The sequence below is a fragment of the Brassica napus genome, chromosome C6 (genome assembly GCF_020379485.1).
Source record: "Brassica napus cultivar Da-Ae chromosome C6, Da-Ae, whole genome shotgun sequence".
Classification (NCBI taxonomy): Eukaryota; Viridiplantae; Streptophyta; class Magnoliopsida; order Brassicales; family Brassicaceae; genus Brassica; species Brassica napus.
The window spans coordinates 22,846,894-22,867,111 of NC_063449.1; the positions used below are offsets into that span (position 1 = coordinate 22,846,894).

General features: G+C 35.9%; 3 protein-coding genes across 3 annotated transcripts; 1 reads left to right on the plus strand and 2 right to left on the minus strand.

Moving 5' to 3' along the window:
- Positions 1-2,775: 2,775 nt before the first annotated feature.
- On the minus strand, positions 2,776-8,151 carry LOC125588407. The gene is made up of 2 exons (XM_048759738.1): positions 6,616-8,151; positions 2,776-6,204 (listed from the first exon to the last, which is right to left on the minus strand). Exons 1-2 carry the CDS (start codon positions 8,149-8,151, stop codon positions 2,776-2,778), a joined length of 4,965 nt encoding a protein of 1,654 aa, XP_048615695.1.
- Positions 8,152-12,938: 4,787 nt separating this feature from the next.
- Positions 12,939-14,619, plus strand: LOC125588408. The gene is made up of 3 exons (XM_048759739.1): positions 12,939-13,226; positions 13,304-14,008; positions 14,317-14,619. Exons 1-3 carry the CDS (start codon positions 12,939-12,941, stop codon positions 14,617-14,619), a joined length of 1,296 nt encoding a protein of 431 aa, XP_048615696.1.
- Positions 14,620-17,077: 2,458 nt separating this feature from the next.
- Positions 17,078-18,158, minus strand: LOC125588409. The gene is made up of 3 exons (XM_048759740.1): positions 17,806-18,158; positions 17,356-17,737; positions 17,078-17,236 (listed from the first exon to the last, which is right to left on the minus strand). The coding sequence occupies exons 1-3, from the start codon at positions 18,156-18,158 to the stop codon at positions 17,078-17,080; spliced, it is 894 nt and encodes a 297-aa protein (XP_048615697.1).
- Positions 18,159-20,218: the final 2,060 nt, after the last annotated feature.

The following is a 20,218-nucleotide window of genomic DNA, read 5'->3' on the forward strand; positions in this document are numbered from 1 at the left end:
CTAGTAGAGAGAGTCAGAAGCAGAATAAGCACTTGGACTTGCAGATATCTATCTTATGTTGGCAGAGTGCAACTAATTAAGGCTGTGTTAATAAGCATAATAAACTTTTGGGCATCTGTATTCAGGTTACCGAGTGAGTGTATAAAAGAAGTTGAACAGCTCTGTGCCTCATTTCTTTGGACAGGTCCGGAACTGAAAAGCACAGGTGCAAAGGTAGCGTGGAAAGACATTTGTAAACTTTATTGTGAAGGAGGGCTGGGAATCAGAGCTTTGAAGGAAGTGAATAAGGTAGCTGGTTTGAAATTAATATGGAGGTTGTTAACAGGGGATTCTCTTTGGGGGAAGTGGATCAAAAACAACTTACTAAAGAGGAAATGTTTCTGGGAAGTGAAGAAGAATACTCAGGTTGGATCTTGGATGTGGAGGAAATTATTGAAGCAAAGAGACACAGCTAAGAGGTTCTATAAGAAAGAGATAGGAAATGGCAGAAGCACTTCCTTTTGGTATGAGAATTGGTCTTCTAAAGGGATTTTATTTGAGAGTTTGGGTGAAAGAGGAGCTCTGGTCATGGGAATAAGAAATGAAGCAACAGTGGAAGAAGCAGTGCTTAAAGCCAGAAGAAGAAGGCATCGAAATACGTTGCTAACTGAAGTGGAGGCAGAGGTGACTAAAGTAGAAGAGAAGGTGTGTGAAAACTCAGAAGATGTGTGTCTATGGAAGTGCAAATCAGGATTTAAAGAGAAATTTTCAACTCGGGAGACCTGGGCGTTACTAAGAGAAGATCATACTCAGTGTAGTTGGGTGAGAGGTATATGGTTCGCGCAAGCCACTCCTAAGTTTGCTTTCATGGCTTGGCAAGCAATGATTAATAAACTTGCAACTATGGATAGAATTGAGAGATGGAGTCAAGGTGTGGATGTTACATGTGTTCTTTGCAAGAGAGCTGGAGAATCTCGCAATCACTTGTTCTTTGAATGCTCATACGCCTCTCAGATTTGGGAGCATCTTGTAAAGGGGATTCTGGGAAGAGATTTTACTACAGACTGGTCGGAAGTTGTGGTGTTGTTATCGCGGGTTGATAATGACAAGAAGAGATCTTTCTGTACTCGATATGCTTTCCAAGCTATTGTTCACACAGTATGGATGGAGAGAAACAAAATAAGACATGGAGAGAAGCCTTTACCTTTGGAAGTAATGAAGAAGCAGATTGACAAAGGAGTTAGGAACAAGCTAAGCCTAATGAGATTGAAAGGAGGAAAGGGTATGGAGAATGCTCTTCAATATTGGTTTAGTACAAGAGTGTAGATAATTAATCCTTAGAAGTATAAGTTGCAAAAGATTATGATTTTCTTATTAAGGTCTACACTTGATCTAAAAGGGTTTTTTTGATGAATATAAATTTAACATTCATTAAAAAAAAAGAAAAAAAAAATGATTGCGCAGGACAGCCATATTAATTAAATGGAATCTAAACGATACGCAAGATTGGGCTATAAATATGGCCTCTAAATTTGGAAAATGATTTAAACTATATGGTAGAAAAAAATCAAATTAAATAAATAGTTCTGATTATATTTTGGACATAAGTTATTTAATTTATCTGAAATTGAGTTATTAATTAGAAAAATTGTGAAAAAGGAAATTAGAAACTCTAAATAATCAGTTAAAAAAGCAAGAAATTTTGTGTACTTCTATTTTAATAGAATAGACGAGGCTCTAGTATATATTAACTTTACTAATGAAACACAAGCTTTTCTGAGTTATGTCAGCAAATCCTCATATATATTAATTGAGAAGTCATTTTAGTGATTTATGCTGACGTGTCGCTCATAGAAGAGCTCTCCAATTAATTGCTATAATTTGATTGGTTGATGATTTTTTATTTTCTATTTATTTAAATAAAATTTTTAAAAGGAAACTATTCATAGAATTACCTAATCTAATCTATGTTTCCAAACATACAATTAAGCATTTTAAATATAGATGAATTAACATAATTTGTTTATAGAAATAATTGTTATAATTTGATTGGTTGATGATTTTTCATTTTCTATTTATTTAAATAAAATTTTTAAAAGGAAACTATTCATAGAAGTACCTAATCTAATCTATGTTTCCAAACATACAATTAAGCATTTTAAATATAGATGAATTAACATAATTTGTTTATAGAAATAATTAAATATCTAGATTACATTATATAAATTGATAAGATACATATAAATACATATGATACTATAGAAACCATTATAAAAATGGTTTTTATTATGTTTATATTAGTTGTGAATAAAATAAATCATAGATTTTAGAAATATAATTATTCTAAACTTAATAATATTAATTAAATACACTCATTCACTATATATAATATAAAAATGTGTCAAATGAATGCAAAACACTCAAATATATAATTCTAAAAAATTTCAATCATTTTCCAGTGACAAAGTGAGAAGTCACTTTAGTGATTTATGCTGACGTGTCACTCATAGAATAGCTCTCTAATTAATTGTTATAATTTGATTGGTTGATAATTTTTCAGTTTCTATTTTTTTAATTAAAGTTTTTAAAAGGAAACTATTCATAGAATTATCTAATCTAATTTATGTTTCCAGACATACAATTAAGCTTTTAAATATAGATGAATCAACATAATTTTTTTTTGATGAAATTTTTAATTTATTGATCCTTCAGAGAAAGTTTATTACAATAGGATAGCATTAGATTAGAACTTAAAACTATAAACGATTAAGACTTAAACTCGCCATATATTTCTTCCTAATCGAAAACTTCAAACCATCTCCTCAGGAGTCCATTGAACTTGTGACCGAACTTGTAACCAAGGGAGGTGATCCTGTTTTTGATACCTCTGTTGATAGTTTTGATCATTTGCTGAGTACCCTGATATCCTAGTTGGTGCCTTCGTGTATTCCTTTCTCGCCATATATTGTACACGACAGCGTGGAACACTAGACGGGTGAGAATCATATCCATCTCATTGGCTGTGCCTTCTTGTGTATACCTTAGCATATCATGCCAGTCCGGGTTGATCCTCCTACCTACCAATCTGCTAGCGAGACGATCCCAAACCGTATAAGAGTATGGGCATGCGAAAAACAGATGATCTCGTGTCTCGTCTCTTTCTCCACATAACACACATCCCTGGTTGATTCCCCATTTTCTCATTCTATCACCGGTTGATAGCCTATTCTGTATTGCAAGCCACACTAGGAATGCTTGCCTTGGGATCCTTTGTTTGAACCAAACACTTCTACTCCAGACTACTTCAGGTCGCTTGCTTCTTATCTGCTCCCATGTTTTCGCTGCATTGAAACTGTCTTGATAAAGACCTTCATCATATCTCCATAGGAACTTATCAGGTCCATTAGCGACATTAGGTACCGGTTCGATCTGTACTCTATGATGCAACTCATGAAAATGGTGGTTCCGTTGGCCTCGTATCTTCCACCGGCCTTCAGAGACAGCCTCACTAACTTTAGCATTACGCAGAATCCCAAGATAAGTCGTACCCGTTGCTCCTGTAATATCTATAAGCTTTCCAATTCGTAGCCAGTCATCGTGCCAGAAGAAAGCACGGTTACCATTCCCCACTTCGACCCTTATGAACTGATACGCCATGTTTCTCATTTTTAAAATTTTCCTCCACATCCAGGAGCCCGTAGTGTCATCTCGAACATCCCAAAATGAACTGTACCGCAGGAGGTAATGTTGAATCCAAGATACCCAAAGAGATTTCGAGACCGTGTATAATCTCCAGATCAATTTTAGCGCACCTACTCTTACCGAATCACGAAGCCTCCTGATTCCCAGTCCCCCCTCTGATTTCGGATAGCACAAATCATCCCATTTAACTTTAGCTTTGTGTGAATTGTTCGGGGAACCCGGCCACAAGAAAGCACTGCATAAACTCTCTATATCATCCAAACAGCCCATTGGTAAAATGAAAGCAGAGCTCCAGAAGTTCAGAATGCTGAATACTACTGACTTAATCAGCTGTAGGCGACCCGCGAAAGAGAGTGTTTTGTTAGTCCATGATAGCATACGTGATCTGATTTTGTCAATGAGCGGCTCATAATCGAGTTTGGTCAGCGCCTTTGTAGTTAACGGCAAGCCCAAGTACCGAATAGGCAAGCTGCCTACTGCAATCCCTAATCTGAGAGCTTCTTCGCGGAGAGTTTCAGTACTCGGCCCCGAAGCATATATAGATGACTTTGAGGAATTAATATGCAGTCCTGACATGGCTGCGAATTTTTCCATAGTCAGCATAACCCCCTTCACGGAATCTGCCGTCCCCTTGGTGAAAACCAAGATATCATCAGCGAAGCTCAGATGTGTCAGCCCCACTCCTTGGCATTGTGGGTGATATTCAAATAAACCTGTGCCTGCTTCCTGATTCAGCATCTTAGACAACACATTGTTGATGATGACATATAGATATGGGGAAAGTAAGCATCCTTGTCTTATACCTCTTGCGCTTGTGAAGAACCCTTCTAGACTGCCATTTACGGAGACTGAGAATGCTGCCGTGGAGATGCACACGTTGATCCAATGGACAAAAAGATCAGGTATGCCCATAGCTCGGAGAACATCTGTTATGAATGACCATCTTACTGTATCGAAAGCCTTGGATATGTCAAACTTAATGGTGCATCTGTCAGAATTTTTCCTGTTGTGGTATCCGTTTACCAACTCTGTAGCAAGCAGCACATTTTCCAGCAGGAGTCTATCCTTAATAAAGGCACATTGATTTGCTTCTATAGCTTCAGGTAAGATACTTTTGAGTCTAGACGCGAGTATCTTGGAAATAACTTTGTACAGAAAGTTGCAGCATGCGATTGGCCTATACTCCTTCAGTGTACCAGCCGAATCTGTTTTAGGGATAAGTGAGAGGATCGTTGCATTTACTCCTGTGGGCAGGAACCCATATATGAAGAATGACTGCACGGCAACGATAAAGTCTCTTCCTATTATTGGCCAAGCCGCGACATAGAATTCCTTTGTGTATCCATCAGGACCAGAAACCTTATCATCGGGTAAGGCGTGTATTGCTTCTTGTATCTCAGGAGGCAGCACTGGAGCTACAAGCCGCGAGGCTGCGTGAAGATCGCACCTATAAGTAAGTAACTCCGTCAAAATGGATGTTGAGTCGTTTGCCAACTCGAGGTCCTGAGATTGCAGAAAGCGTTGAAAATGTTGGACCACTTCCCTGGAAATTGCTTTTGGGTCATTGAGAATCTCTCCATTCTCAGTTTGAAGTTGTCTAATTGCATTCCAAGATGCTCTTGACTGGACCGACCGGTGAAAGAAAGCAGTATTTAGATCCCCTGCAGCTAGCCAGCGGATGCACGATTTCTGTCTGAAAAACTTTTCTTCTATGCGAGCCAGCTTGTTCCACCTGTCTGATGCTACTGCTGCTGCCGCGAAAGTCATTGGGTTTGGATCCATCAAAACCTGATTCTGACAGTCGCACATTACCTCGTAAGCTTGCTTGGTTCGAGCAGGAAGATCACCATAATGCGTTTTATTCATGAGTCTCATCTCATACTTCAAGGCCTTAAGTTTTTTATGGAACATCCCCAATGAAGCCCGGGAGTGATGGAGTGATTCTGTGCTTTCCCACAACTTAGCAACCGTTGGTAGAAACTCCTCATGCTCTGTCAGATAATTGTAAAATCTGAAAGGCTTCCGCACATCCTCTCTATTCTCAGACAACTGAATAACACATCGGGCATGGTCAGAGATTCCACCAGCTTCGAACTTTGCAAAAGATTTAGGGAAAGCGCTCAGCCAGGCCCCATTTATGAGTGCCCTATCAAGCTTTTTCCCAATAGGATCTGTATCTTGCTTGTTCCACCATGTAAAAATCGCTCCAGTATATGCCAAATCAGTAAGCACACAATCACTGACCACCTCCTGGAACTGTCGCATCCCTCTCTGGTCAGTAAGATAGTCACGGACCCGAGAATGTTCCCCTGAAGATAGGGTTACATTGAAATCTCCTAATAGAATCCATGGCATGTCGAGATGCTTGTAAGCTGCCTGTGTGCCTCGCATATCTTCCCACAATTCTCTACGCTCAGCTTCAAAGTTAGAAGCGTATATCGCAGAACAAATAAACTGCTCCTTCGTCTCAGGTATTTGAACTACACAAGTGATGACTTGGGAACTCTTGTGCAACATAGTTACCTGTACTCTATCAGACCAGCAAAACCAGATCTTTCCTAGACGATGTTGATCATAGTTTGTGATTGAAGACCAACCCGGTAGAGCTGCCTTCATGCCTTTCTATGATTCCCTTCTCTCACTCTTGTCTCCATTAAGCAGCCAAATAATGGCTTCTCCTTCATTATCCATCTATGTACAGCTCCATGTTTGCGTGACATATTGAAGCCACGCACGTTCCATGCAAAGAAAGACGTCATAACTTCCGAAAGGAAGTTTTTTTTGCTGCTGCCGAATGTGCCTGCACCAACCTCAAGCCTCTTGAATTCACAATTTTCTTTCTGTTGTTTTTATGGATACCTGACTGCTGAGATTTACCCCCCCCCCCCCCCTCTTAGCTTCCGTCAGTAATTCGGTCTTTGACACCACTGGTACCAGCTCCCCTTCCTCTATGTCGTCTAATTCTCCCTCATCCTCTGAGATAGCCAGAACATTGAATCGAGAAGGGGATACCGTGATGCCCTTGCTCTTTCCTTCTTCTGTCCCACTTTGAACTTTGTTGTGAGTAGGCACTAGTGACCACTTCTGCTCTGTTGTATCAAGTACAGACCCTTCCTCGTTTCCCTGCACATTCAAAAGTATGTCGTTACTTTCGCCAAGCTTTGCTCCATCACCATACTTCTCATTCATTCGGTCGCTTGAAGAACCAGTTTCATTTGACTTCTCCACGGCCAGTTCTTCCAACTCCTGTAATAAATTTCCCACCACATTCTGATTCTGATTCTCTCCAACCTCTGCAATTTCGTTTGTTTCGGAAGCACAGATCTCTTTTCCCTTTCCTGACTGTGCCTTCAGTATCTTAACCTGTGGTGAAATGCAATTCACTCCCTTGTGTCCCCACGCCTTACACACACTACATTTAGGAGGCAACCAAGGGTAGCATACGTCGACTGAAACCTTCTCCCCGCTAGCATCCTGGAAATCGATCCTCTCTACCAGCTCCTTATGAAGATTGACTTCCACAAGGATTCGTGCAGTGTCCAGACGTATGCATCTCTCTGTGCTAGGATGCAACTTTACATACTTGCCAACACCCTTAGCCAGGCACTTCAAACCTTTTGCTGAAAACAAAAGGCTGGGCACCCCCCGCAGATCAATCCACATAGGCATGGAAGTGAGGTCAGGCTTCAGAGTTGCAGTCTCCGGAGACCACTCATTCACCACCAGAGGGATATCCGCTACGTGCCAATACTTCTTCTGCAAAACTCTTCCTCTCATTTGTTCATTCTCAATACGGAACAAGACCGTATTCTTCTCAATAAATTGGACATCGATCTTAGTCTTGTTTTTTGGAGTAGCCCAGAGCCGATTTACGGTGGCATGGATTGATCCTACATGAGGAGCATCCCCGATGAAATAGCCCACAACATAGCATCTCCACAGAGGATTTGCATCAGATAAGACCGCTGCTGGGATCACCATTGAAACCACTCCATTAGATTCCTCAAAAATAGGTTGTGACGATGCTTCCCTGTCCCCTGTCCAAGGTGAGATCAGGGAAGGGGATCCATCTGCTCCACCATCGTTGACCTGAGATTTCTCCAGATCCTGGTCCGAGGGTTTCTTCCGAACCTCTCCCGACTCTTCGAGCTCCCCGCCTGCCTCCGATAGGGTGGTCCCTGTCCTCGGAGTCTTTACGCGCTCTCCGTCAGAAGGCTTCCCTTTGGAACCAGTTGTATCCTCTGAATAAGCCGTTACCCTCGCGGAAAGGTCTTCTGAAATCTCCATCTCCTTTGGATCCGTAGGAACTGTTGACTTCTCCATTGTCTGCTCCGGTAACTCTCTTGTGATCGTCATCTCCTTAGCATCATGTGGATCTGTCGAATTCGCCTTCGCCGTCGCCGTGTCCATCGGATTCGAAGACGCGCTCGCCGTCTGCAGTGAAGTCAAAGTCGCCGTTGCGCTCGCCATTTTGGTAAACCAAAGATCAGGCCAGATACGTATAAATACATATGATATTATAGAAATAATTAAATATCTAGATTACATTATATAAATTGATAAGATACATATAAATACATATGATATTATAGAAACAATTATAAAATGGTTTTTATTATGTTTATATTAGTAGCGAATAAAATAAATCATAGATTTTATAAAAATAATTAATCTAAACTTAATAATATTAATTAAATTCACTCATTCACTATATATATAATATAAAAATGTGTCAAATGAATGCAAAACACTCAAATATATAATCCTAAGAAATTCCAATCATTTTCCAACGACAAAGTGTTATCATATATGCGTTATCACTTTTAGAAATGATTAAAATATTTTTATATTTTAAAACATAAAAATTATATTGTAAGTTATTTAAACGTATATTATTCAAGAAAAAGTTTATTTAATTCATACGTTAATATAAACAGATGAATTAACATTATTATATGGTAAGTCATTTAAAATTATATTATTTGGTAATTCATTTAATTTATTATATGGTAAGTCATTTAATTATATTAATCAAAGTATTTTTCACAGGATTTTTCTAGAGTTAATACTCTATTAATATAATTTATATAGCTTGGATTATAATAAAATTAACATGTTTATTTTTAATAGAAAAAAGCAGACATAAATAAAAGAACAAGAGGGAAGAATAATAAAATATATTTGTTGTGTTCTTGGTATTTTTATATTCTTATATTTTTAATTTTTATTTGTTTGTCGAGGTACATGTACTTTTTGTGTTAATATAAATGTGAACTAATTAGTTTGATGTGTTTTTAAAATGTTAAGATAAATTTAGTATGGAAGTTTAATAAAAAAATGACCATATCTACAATTGTTAAAGTCAAAGATGGAAAATATAATGTAAACTGAAAGCAAGAAAAAAATATTTAAAAATTAAAGAGATGTATTTTTCATGCTATAATAAACTTTTAAAATGTACGAAAATAAAATTTTACCAAAATTTATAAAAATAAAAACATTTTATTTCATATAATATTTGATCTCACATTAATATTAAGTATATATGCCTAAAATAACGACATTTGGTTATTTAAAAATTGAAATATTATTATTTTATTAGTTAATCAGATTTAATTAATATAGGTATGTTTTAATTTAATTTATAATAAATTAAAACAATAATTAAAAAGATATGTAAACTATGATTAGTTTTAATTAAAAACATTTGGTTGAATAAGTTAGTGTTTGATAAAATAGTGTGATGATTAGAGATAATTTAAGGAAGAATTTATTTGCTTAACCCATTTGAGTTTTATGTTAAAACTAAATTAAAAAAAAAAATGAGTTAGAAAGTGTGATTTTGAACAAATTATGAGAGAAATTTACTAAACTACCATTTTTCTAATACATGTTTTTATGTTTACCTAAACCGAATTTATCATTAGTTTTAAAGAGATAAATCCTACTATATATTAATTGAAAATCCACTTAATTGACTTTTTACTATGTGTCTTTAATAGGTTAAGTTTTATAAAATAGTTATAATTTGATTGGTTGTTAACATTTATTAGTTATTATTTTAATCAGACATAAAAATAAAAGGTAACTCTAGAACTAATTAATACAAATTACCAAATAACACAAATAATATTACAAATAATGATTTATGGTAACTAATTGTAGAACTAGCGAAACAATATATATGTTTTATCAATTTCTTTATTTTTATCAATTAGTTATATATAATTAAATAAAATACTTTAGCATTTTTTATAGAAATAAATTTAATGGTTAAATAATATTATATAAGAGAATTATATTTGTATGTAAGGAATTATTATAACTTTTATGTATTTAAAGCCCACACAAAATCGTTTACAAAAGATCTTTCATAATAAAAGCTTCCGATCATTGTATTGGTCGTATTGGAGTTACACAAAAAAATACACCCTCTTTTTTTTTTTTTTTCCTTGAGAGCTAGAGTATTTTAGGTTTTTCATGTGTTAAACTAAAATATAAAGTAATTCTACAACCAATAATCTGAATTAATTATAATACTCTTTTCTGTAAAATAAATTTTTTTAATGGCTAAGGTCTATGTTTTTGAACTATTTTAAATCTCACATATCTTCTAAAAATATATAATAATATTTTTGATTATCCAAATATTTGAAATTAAAAAATTAAAAATTTAAATTTCTAATTACTATTCAAAAATTATAAAAGTGTAAGGATAGTATATATATCTTTATATAATATAACTACCCGCAAAATTGTGGGCAAACACCTAGTATACAGTTAAATGGGATGATTTCATGATTCGGTGATCTGAACAAGGAGTATGACTCATTTTTATCTCTGATATAGTTTTCAAAACATTGGCTAAGCTCTCAATTAATCATACATAGTAAATTCATATGAAGGTTTGGAAATATTTATTACAGAGTTATGGGAAAATATAGTCTCGAATATCGGTGGGCATTTCATTTTAGTTACAGGTTCGGTTTGGATTCGTTTCAGTTTGGTTTATCTAGGCCTATGAAAACTTTAACCAAAGTCAACCCAAATTAGTTCGATTTGGTTTGTGTTCGGTTTGGTTTATGTTCGGTATGGTTTTAGTTAAGTTTTTTTTTGTTTTCAGTTTGGTTTTAGTTCGGTTTTGTTTATGTTTGTTCAGTTCAATCGAATTGATTTTTTTGTTTACCTCAATTACAAAATATAATTTATAAAAACATAGACAAATCATCATTTGTCACGAAATTATTATCCAATAATTTTATGGTATTATTATTTTCAAATCTAATATAAATATCATAGATATTTTTTCGGTTTTGATGTTAATGTATGAGATTTATATTCATATCGTTTATTTTATTTTTAGTTGTGTATAGGATCTATTCATTTAGAAGTAAAATGTATAAATTATATTTAGTATTTTTAGGCTAAATGGTTAAATATATTAGATCTTAATATTCTTATATAGTATATTTAATTAACATAATTAAAACACTTCCATTTTTAAGTTCAGTTTGGTTTAAAAATCAAACCAAACCAAACTATTTGTGTTGATAAAATCTTGAGCAAATGGTTTAGACATATACTTTGATTTGATTTGGTCTTGGATGGATAGGTTTATTTTGGTTCGGTTCGGTGTTTTTGTTCATCCCTAGTTTCGAAGTATTCTCATTTAGGGACCAAAAGAACCGTTTCGAGAAGCAATAGTTACAAAAACAACTCTAGTTAAGGCGCAAAGATATTATACCACTTCTCTCTGTTCCATTATATCATATCAATATACGTTTCATAAATATATATATATATGTAAAGTTGGACCACACTATGAATGAGTCTGCAAGAATGTAAATAGCGAGATCATGAGTGTGAACAGTACCGTGTGAAGGCTACGAGGGGCCAGAGGTAAAAATGATTTATTTTTTATATCAAACAATAATATTAATTTTTGGGATTTTTGCCGATAAAGAACAAAAGAAGTATACTTTTGTCCCCTTAGAATAAAAATCCCAATCTTTGTCCACTTGGAACAAAAAAAAAAATGAAAAACATATTTTGTCCTTTTTAGTAAAATACAGTTAATAATAAGAAGTAAAAATGTAAGTAGTAAAAAAAACAAAACTTTCTTCGTCTCCGACTCCCGTTTTTAAAAGGCAGAGACGATTTCAAATCGCCGGCGTCGACACTTTCTTTCTCTTGGCCATCTACGTTCGTCGGAGACGAAGATATCGTCGTCACGTCTCTCTGTCGTCCTCCTTTTGTCGTCTTTCCTCTTCGAGAACCATCGATTACAATCACTTTGTAATCTCCGCCGATACCGATAGAAGTTATTCAAGCTCGGTAGTAGCTTTTTCTGGCTGATAAAGGACGATTGGCTTCACATTGTTCTTCTTTTGACCTTCCTTCATTTTGGTTCCCAAAACTTGAAGGTTAGGGTTTGGAAATCTCCTTTATGATTTTTTTTTTCTTTTTGTTTGTTTTTGTTTGTTTTTGTTTATGTGCATGTAGTAGAAAGAGCTTGAATTGTTTAAAAACACAAATCGATTCACGTTTATGGTTTTGATTGTAGTTTGTGAGTTGAGTTGATTGTAGTTTATTTTTGAGTTGATTTTGAATTCTATTTTGTTTGGTATCGGCTTTGTATTGTGTTTTGAATTCGTAATGGACTTGAAAAGGCTAATGAGTTGAAGTTTTTGATTTCATGTTTTATAGGAATGAATTACCAGTTTCCAAAATGCATTCTTGAAGAAGGAGCTAAGACCAAGATTCATAAGATTAACAACACCTGTAGACGCACGATTCTGGGGACGTTGCAGGTGGTGTATGAGTATCAGGATGTTTTGAAAGACCCTGTCTTCGGTCCGATTCTGGCAATCGTAGAGATCAAGCTCATTTACTCAGGGAAGATTATTCACAGCTTCATATGCAAGCAGCTCAAGGTTTCCATGCTTCACGATTTGTGGTTTCTATTTGCAAAGAGGCCTCTCAGGTTTTCTATGCAAGAATTTTATGTTGTGACTAGATTGAAGTTCAAAGAAGAACCCGACGTAGACTTCTATATCTATAAGAGTGATAAGGGGTTCTGGACCACGGTCCTGAAGGAAAATAGAAAGATCAACTTATTGATTATAAGGGATGAGCTCCTTAAAGTCTGTAACGAGTGGACGTATGTAGACAGGGTGAGGCTAGTGTATCTGTATTATACATGGATTCGTTATTGCTAAGGATTTGAGAGTGTTTATCCCTCACGAGTTCATTTGGTGATGGATTTTGAGAAAGTGAGGATGTATCCTTGGGGTCTTTGTGCGTATGATGAGCTGATTGCATCAATATTCAAAGCAAGGGAAGATGTGCATCTGAAGAACAGTTATGTGTTGGATGGATTCTCATATGCGTTTCAGATATGGATTATGGAGGCAATCCCAGACATTGGTTCTATGGTGGATAAAAAGATCAAAAACAACTTGACCAAACTGAGATGTAGGAATTCGAAAGGAAGTGTAAAAGTATCATACCAAGATATCACCATCCTAGAGTCCAACTTTCATAAGGTAGTTATCTTTCTTATATTAATGTTGAGTTCAATAATCGAATAACTGAAGCTTATTGTTTCGTTTGTTCTTCCCAGGGAGAGCTGTTCCCGTTTATATCATCTACTGGGAGCTTAGAGGCAGTTGATAATGCTGAGTTCTTTAGGGAAGACGAGAAGAATGACGAAAGAGTCAGTCGCATTGTTGCTCTGATCAGTGCCAAACAAGACTGGAATCAATTCACTTGGAAAGTTGAGACTCTGCCTCCAAATATGGAGTTATCTGACGCAGAAGAGGATGTCGAAGTTGAAAATGTCACAGAAACACATGTGGAGGAACCGGCTGTTGTTGCAGAGGAACCGACTGTTGTTACAAAAAGGGGCAAGCGTAAGCTAATTGATCCTAGTGTCGAGTCTAGAAAGAAACAACTTCTTTGTCAACGGGTGGCTGAACATAACAGTGGTGTCTCCGGTGAAATGAAGACCTTCATTGAAGGTTTGTTCACCTCTTGTTTCAATTCTTTTAAGGAGCTGCAGCAGAAGGACATACAAGAGCGTTTTGACAAGGTCGACAATGAGATGGCTCAACTGAAGGAAACAGTGTCTCAGATTACGGGTCCTGCAGATGCAGTGGGACGAGACAGAGCATCTGAGATTTCCTGTCCTTCTGCAACACTTGGAAAAGACCAAGGCAAATCATCACAGAGTCCAGGTCCTTCAGGAGCAAAGGGAAAAGGCAAAGGCAAGGCAGCTGTGAGTGTGGATCCTCCTCTGCTTCGTCGTAGCCCTCGGCCAGTAAGAAAGGTAACCAAAACATGAAGCTTTGTAATATGTAGGACGAATTATCTTCGGTTGTAAGTTTTTCTGTGGTTTGACTATTTTGTAATGTCCTTGTATTGTGCTATGTTGTATATCAGCTTGTAATGTATCTTATTGTTCGCTATAAAGTGAATTGATAACTATGACATGTTGTATTGACTATTTTGTAATGTAATTTTGTCATTATTTTGTCTGTATTTTCCTATGTTGACTCTATTTGCTATTAATGTTGTTATGCTTGGCTTTATTAACCGGAAGTTCAAACAGATGACGATGTGTTGGATTTTTTGAAGAATTTGTCACAATCATCGAACTATGTAGATAAGGGGACGCAAGAGTCTTTACAAGACGCCATGGGAAACCTTTCTCAAGCATCACATGTTAAACGTTTTGATCCCTCACAAAAATTTAAGGACGAACAACCAGCAGAATGGGTTACTCCACTTTCTTCATTTAAGCCTCCGGATTGGGGACCACCTACTCTCAAAGATGAGGAATTACTTGAGGACCAAGTGCATGACAGTGATCACTCACTAGTGTTTGTCCCTGAGGATTCATGGGCCAAACTGATTGAGTGGTCCTCAACTTCCAAGTAAGTTTATATTGTTTCTCAAAGCGTTATATTGTGTCATTTTTAACTGAATTTTGCATTGCAAATTGGACCTTCTATGTTAACAAGTGAGTTAGCAGCACGCGTCATGGGTCCTACAGAATGGCTTAAGAATCACATGAGTCTAAATTTGCTCATTAATATTTTCAGTACACGACTTACAATCTCTTATAAAAATTTTAGGAAATTGATGCTATGATGTACTTATTCACTGAGAGGACTACTTTGCGACGATGTGAACCAACTAAAGTAGCATTCATGAGCTGAATGTTTAGTAATCAAATTAAGAACTCTTTCGAAGAGTTCCGGAAGGAAAAGAAGAAATTTAAAGTATCAGAACTGCTTCACCGGTACGGCATTGGTGAACTTCCAGCACACGGACGAACATGACTAATGTGGGATCTTGACGTTACATGCATGTATGTGCCTCTAAATGTCGGTAAACACTGGATCTCTATGTGAGTCAACTTTGTTTCTCGTTCGATAGATGTCTTTAACTGTGAGGGATTGAAATACAACAAGGAAATGGAGCCATTTGCCTTTCTCATCCCTAGAATTATCAAAGTTGTTCAGTCTTCAAAGAGTCGGCAGCAACTCAAGGTCAAGCAATATACTGTCAGTTACGCCCCAATGCCCTACTTACTAAACAAGAGTAGCAGTGATTGTGGAGTATATGTCTTGAAGCACATTGAATGTCATCTTCTAGGTTTGGACTTCTCCCTGGTGAATGACAACAACATTCGAGAAACGCTCCAAAAGATTGCTTACGACCTATGGGAAGCTGCCAATGATCATGAGCTTATTTTGAGAATGGCACAATACACTCCTCCAAAGACGATTACAAATCCTCTAGTGGAACTTGAATGAAGCTCTTTTGATTATGACTTGTTAAGGAAGTAGGTTGTTATCGACTCTCTTATACTCTTGTATTTGATTCTTGTAGTTACTCTTTATTTTTTTACTTTATTTGAAACTTTTAGTTGCTCTCTTTAACTCTTGTGACAATATCATTTCCTAAATATTCCCTAAATGAGTGGTATGCGAAGACAATCCTTATCAACCCCTACAGATACCCTAAAGTATTACCTAAACGATTTCAAATCCTATCTAAACCCTAAATGACAGTAAAGTAAAACAAACCGATTCAACCCCTATATATACCCTATTTGACACTAAAGTAAGACAAACTATTTGAACCCTTATCTATGCCCTAAATACCACTAAAGTATGACAAACGATTTCAACCCAAATTAATCCACAAACCTTATAAATCACAAAAAAAATCTTAATAATCATAGCAAATCTTAATAATCAAAACACATACAAGTTTACCCTAAACCCCAACCCGAGTGGAAGAAACATTTTCCCTAAAAAAATCTTATATAAGACCATCAAATGGCAAGAAACCCTACATATTCCATCGTTTGTTTCTCCTACTTCTCATAAAAAAAACCTCTTATTCCTTCTCAATAAAAAATGATGAACATGAATAACAATGAAGGGATCCCTTCCAGATGCTGGTGTGGGAAGGGGATTGTCACTTATGTTTCAAAAACATAGGAGAACCCATACAGACGATTTTTCAGATGCGAGATTGGTATACATGTAAATCTTTAATTTCTTTACTCATCATTATTCTATATGATAAGAGATTAAACAAATGTGAGATTGACTTGTTTTTGTGTTTTCAAACAGAGAAAGAAAGAAAAGCATATTTTTAAGTGGGTCAACGAGGCTCTGTTTGATGAGATTCACCGGATGGATGATCAGGCGACAATTGCCGAGGAAATTGAATATCTGAGAAGTTCTATGAAGAAGACAATTGAGGAGGAAGTTATGAAACAAAAGAATTCGCTCCATGTAGGTTATGTAGGATCCATTCTCAGTATTTTATGTCTCTGGTCCAAATGTGATTGATATTGTCATGGTTCTCTGATTCAAGTTACATTGTCAAAGATTGAACCAATCTGATTTCCAGTTTTATTGTCATGTATCGAACAAATGTGAAAATAAAACATCTATTGAATTCTATTGTTCAGACCTAAACGATTTCCAGTTGCATCATTTGACATGAACAAACTGAAACATAACTTCCAAAAACGAGAAGAACAAAATGCATAGTCTCTGAAACATAAAATTCTATTGTTAAACAACCCTGAAATATGCATCAAAGTGAATTCAACATGAAAAAACTGAAACATAACTTGCATAAAATGAGAAGAAAGAAACACATAGTCTCTGAAACATAACTTGCATAGAACGAATTGAGAATCCTATATTGCTCTATCACATATTCTCCTGTTGTGACCTTCAATCCCACATCGACTGCATTTCCGAACTGTAGAGCCTTGAATTCCTTGTGACGAACGGATCTTATCTTCGGTTGTCTCGTATCTTCGTTTCTTTCTCCAACCTGCAGCTCGTCTACTCTCTGGAAGGAGGATTTACGACTTCTCCACATGAGATGGAACTTTCCATGCATCTTCGGGGACGCTAATAGGATTTATGCTTTCTTCATAAGTCGAGCGCCATGAGGCAGTAGTGTACATGTCATCTGGGAGTGTGTGTGGTTTTAAACACTGAAGCCTGCTTTTATGGTGTACCTGCATGAGATTTTCATCAGATCAAATTTCCCACAAGAACACGTGCGTCTGACCAAGTCAATCGAGCAGTCGAAAGTGTCACCTTGAACTAAAAACCTATGATCGCTAACTCGAAAGACCTTAAATGTTTTACCCTTCTCAATCCTTCTATCAATCTTCTTCTCCACAGTAATGGTCAGTGGCTTCAAATGCTTAGAACTTAAAGTTCTATGTTTGAAAAACCATCGAGTCATCATTTCCCTAATGCTGTCCAATAAAGGTATCACTGGAAACTCTCTAGGAGTACGCAAAGCAGAATTTATCGACTCCGCAGGGTTAGTAGTCCTAATATCATATATGTAACCCGGAAACTGACAACAAGCCAACTTACTCACTTCGGCATCTATGAGATACTTTCCAATTTGAGGAGTAATAGCGAAAATAAAAGTGACCACCTTACGAAAATCAGCAGCTCGATAAGCTTTAGAAGCCTTTGCAACCAAACCAGCTACACCTTTCCCGCTGAAATATGTTACAACATTATTCAGTAAGTGGTGAATGCAGATTCCATGATGATCTTGCGGGTACACTCTCGCAATAGCTTTAGCAATTGAGGAATTCCAGCAGACACAAAAGCTAAGCTATGGTCGTCAGCAATGACCACATTAAGTTGTGTCATAAACCAGTTCCACGCGAGGTCATTCTCTGAGTCGACAACTCCAAAGGCAATAGGATATAAACTCGAGTTTCCATCTAATACAGTAGCAACTAGTAATACTCCTTTGTATTTTCTCTTCAAAAACGTCTCATCCACCACAATAACTTTTCGAATTGCAGCATAGAAACCGTGAATACTCTGACCAAACGAGAAGAAGAGGAATATGAATCTCCCTTTTGTATCCCTTTCATAAAATGTGTGTGGCCCTGGATTAGTTTCCTTCATCATGTGCAAGTATTTGAGAATTTTTTCATAACGAAATTTAGAAATACCCGAATGAGACTGAAATCTTTGACTTCAAAAACCCGAAACTCAAATAGATCCGAACTGAACTCGAATAGGTACCCGAACGCCACCCCTAATCGGATTAATCAAAATCAGAATTCAACCTTATTTTAATGCGATTTATACTGATATTTTTAATTTAATAATAACTCGGCATGAAAAACACAAGAAGAAAACAAGGAAATAAGTGAGTGGTTGGTTTTTATTGTAGGGAAAAAATGTTTAGAAAAATCATGGGCTTATTGGCGAGATAGCCATATATAAATGTCAAATTAAGTAAGTAGCCATGATTTTGACATAATTAAATGCCAGGTTTTTTGCACCCAATCTAACCGGTTATACCCTTTCCAGCAACAAGTTTCCAGTTGCATTGTCTAAAGTAAATGATTTGGTTGCTTTTTTGTGACTTATTAACAATCACAGAACTGTACTGAAGGGAATAATCACAGAACTGTACTGAAGGCGTACATCAGATATATTTAACACATATGATGAAAGAATATGCATCGATATTAGGGAATAATATTTGTCTGTGTAACAGAACATACGTACACGTAATGGATATTTGATGTTATTGAAATTGCTATTCCATATAGATAAATAGCATAGTTCACGTATTACATGCCAAGATATATGTGTTGTAAGTACTCAATGCTTCTCAAATAATAACCTCTGGAAACATGGTTATAACAGAGTAATCCATTGTATTTTATATAGAAATGAACTTTTTATATTTCAAACATTACAATGATGAAGAACAATAGCGCATTCGGTACAGATCATGCAATTTCATCTCAAGTAGAATAGTTTGTCAATCGATTCCATCTCAAATAGAATAGTTTGAACATATAATTTTTCATATTCTATTTCAAATAGATTATGCATAAAAGATCTCACACAGATAAATTGTATTGACTAAACCCTAAACCCTAAACCCTAAACCCTAAACCCTAAACACTAAACCTTAAACCCTAAACCCAAATATAATATATAAACCCAAATAGAATGGGACAAAATAAATAACACAATACATATTGGTAAAATTATAAAATGTATATAATTGCATGGAAAGAAGTTAATGATGACCCTAACCATACCATCTCACCTTTTAAATACTAAACCATAAACTCTAATCACTAAATCCTAACCCAAATATGAACCCTAAACCCACATATCAAAATCTAAAAAATACATAATATTATATATGTAATATAAAATTATACAATGTAGATCATGGTATGTTTTTTACAGATTCAAAAACATGTAGCCATAGTGAGAACTTAAGAAAATTACAAACTATATTTATAAACAAAATATATCACTTTTTAGTAACCGTCAAATAGAATGGAAAATGATAAAATAGTATAGTAACAAAATATATCATATTACAAAATATGAAAATATATATTGTTTTACATTTCTATTCTATATGCATAAATAAATACATTGGTTTCGATTATAGAGATAGAGGTGATCGCCACTGCATAAGTTTTGTCTCTCACCATAAGAGTCTTTGAAACTCTACAATTCTTCGCCATCAACGTAGAAAATTTCATCAACAATCTCACAATTACTATACTTTGCGGACAGACATCTTTACTATTCCATTTATATACAACATCTTCTGTACCCTAATTCTTAGAGGAGCCCCAAATTGAAAGAAAATAATCAAGGACGAGAAGACGGTGAAGAGAATCAATGGAAAACAAGGAGAACTTACGGGAGTTTCAGAGATCTGAGAAGAATCGAGTTCGAGAAGTTCGGTAGAAAGGGTGTGCTACTAACCGCCGCCGCTTAAACCCTAACGGAAACCCCTAACGCCGAAAACGAGTGACAATGGAGGACGAAGGAGATGACAATGGGGGACGAAGGAGATGGAAACTCTGTCGATTGCATGCAGAGTCGAGGCGTTGGAGGAATTCGGTGCCGGAGACCTTTTGACTGCTACAAATTTACCACATAAGTTAACAGAGAAAGATGTGAACGACGGTGAGATACGA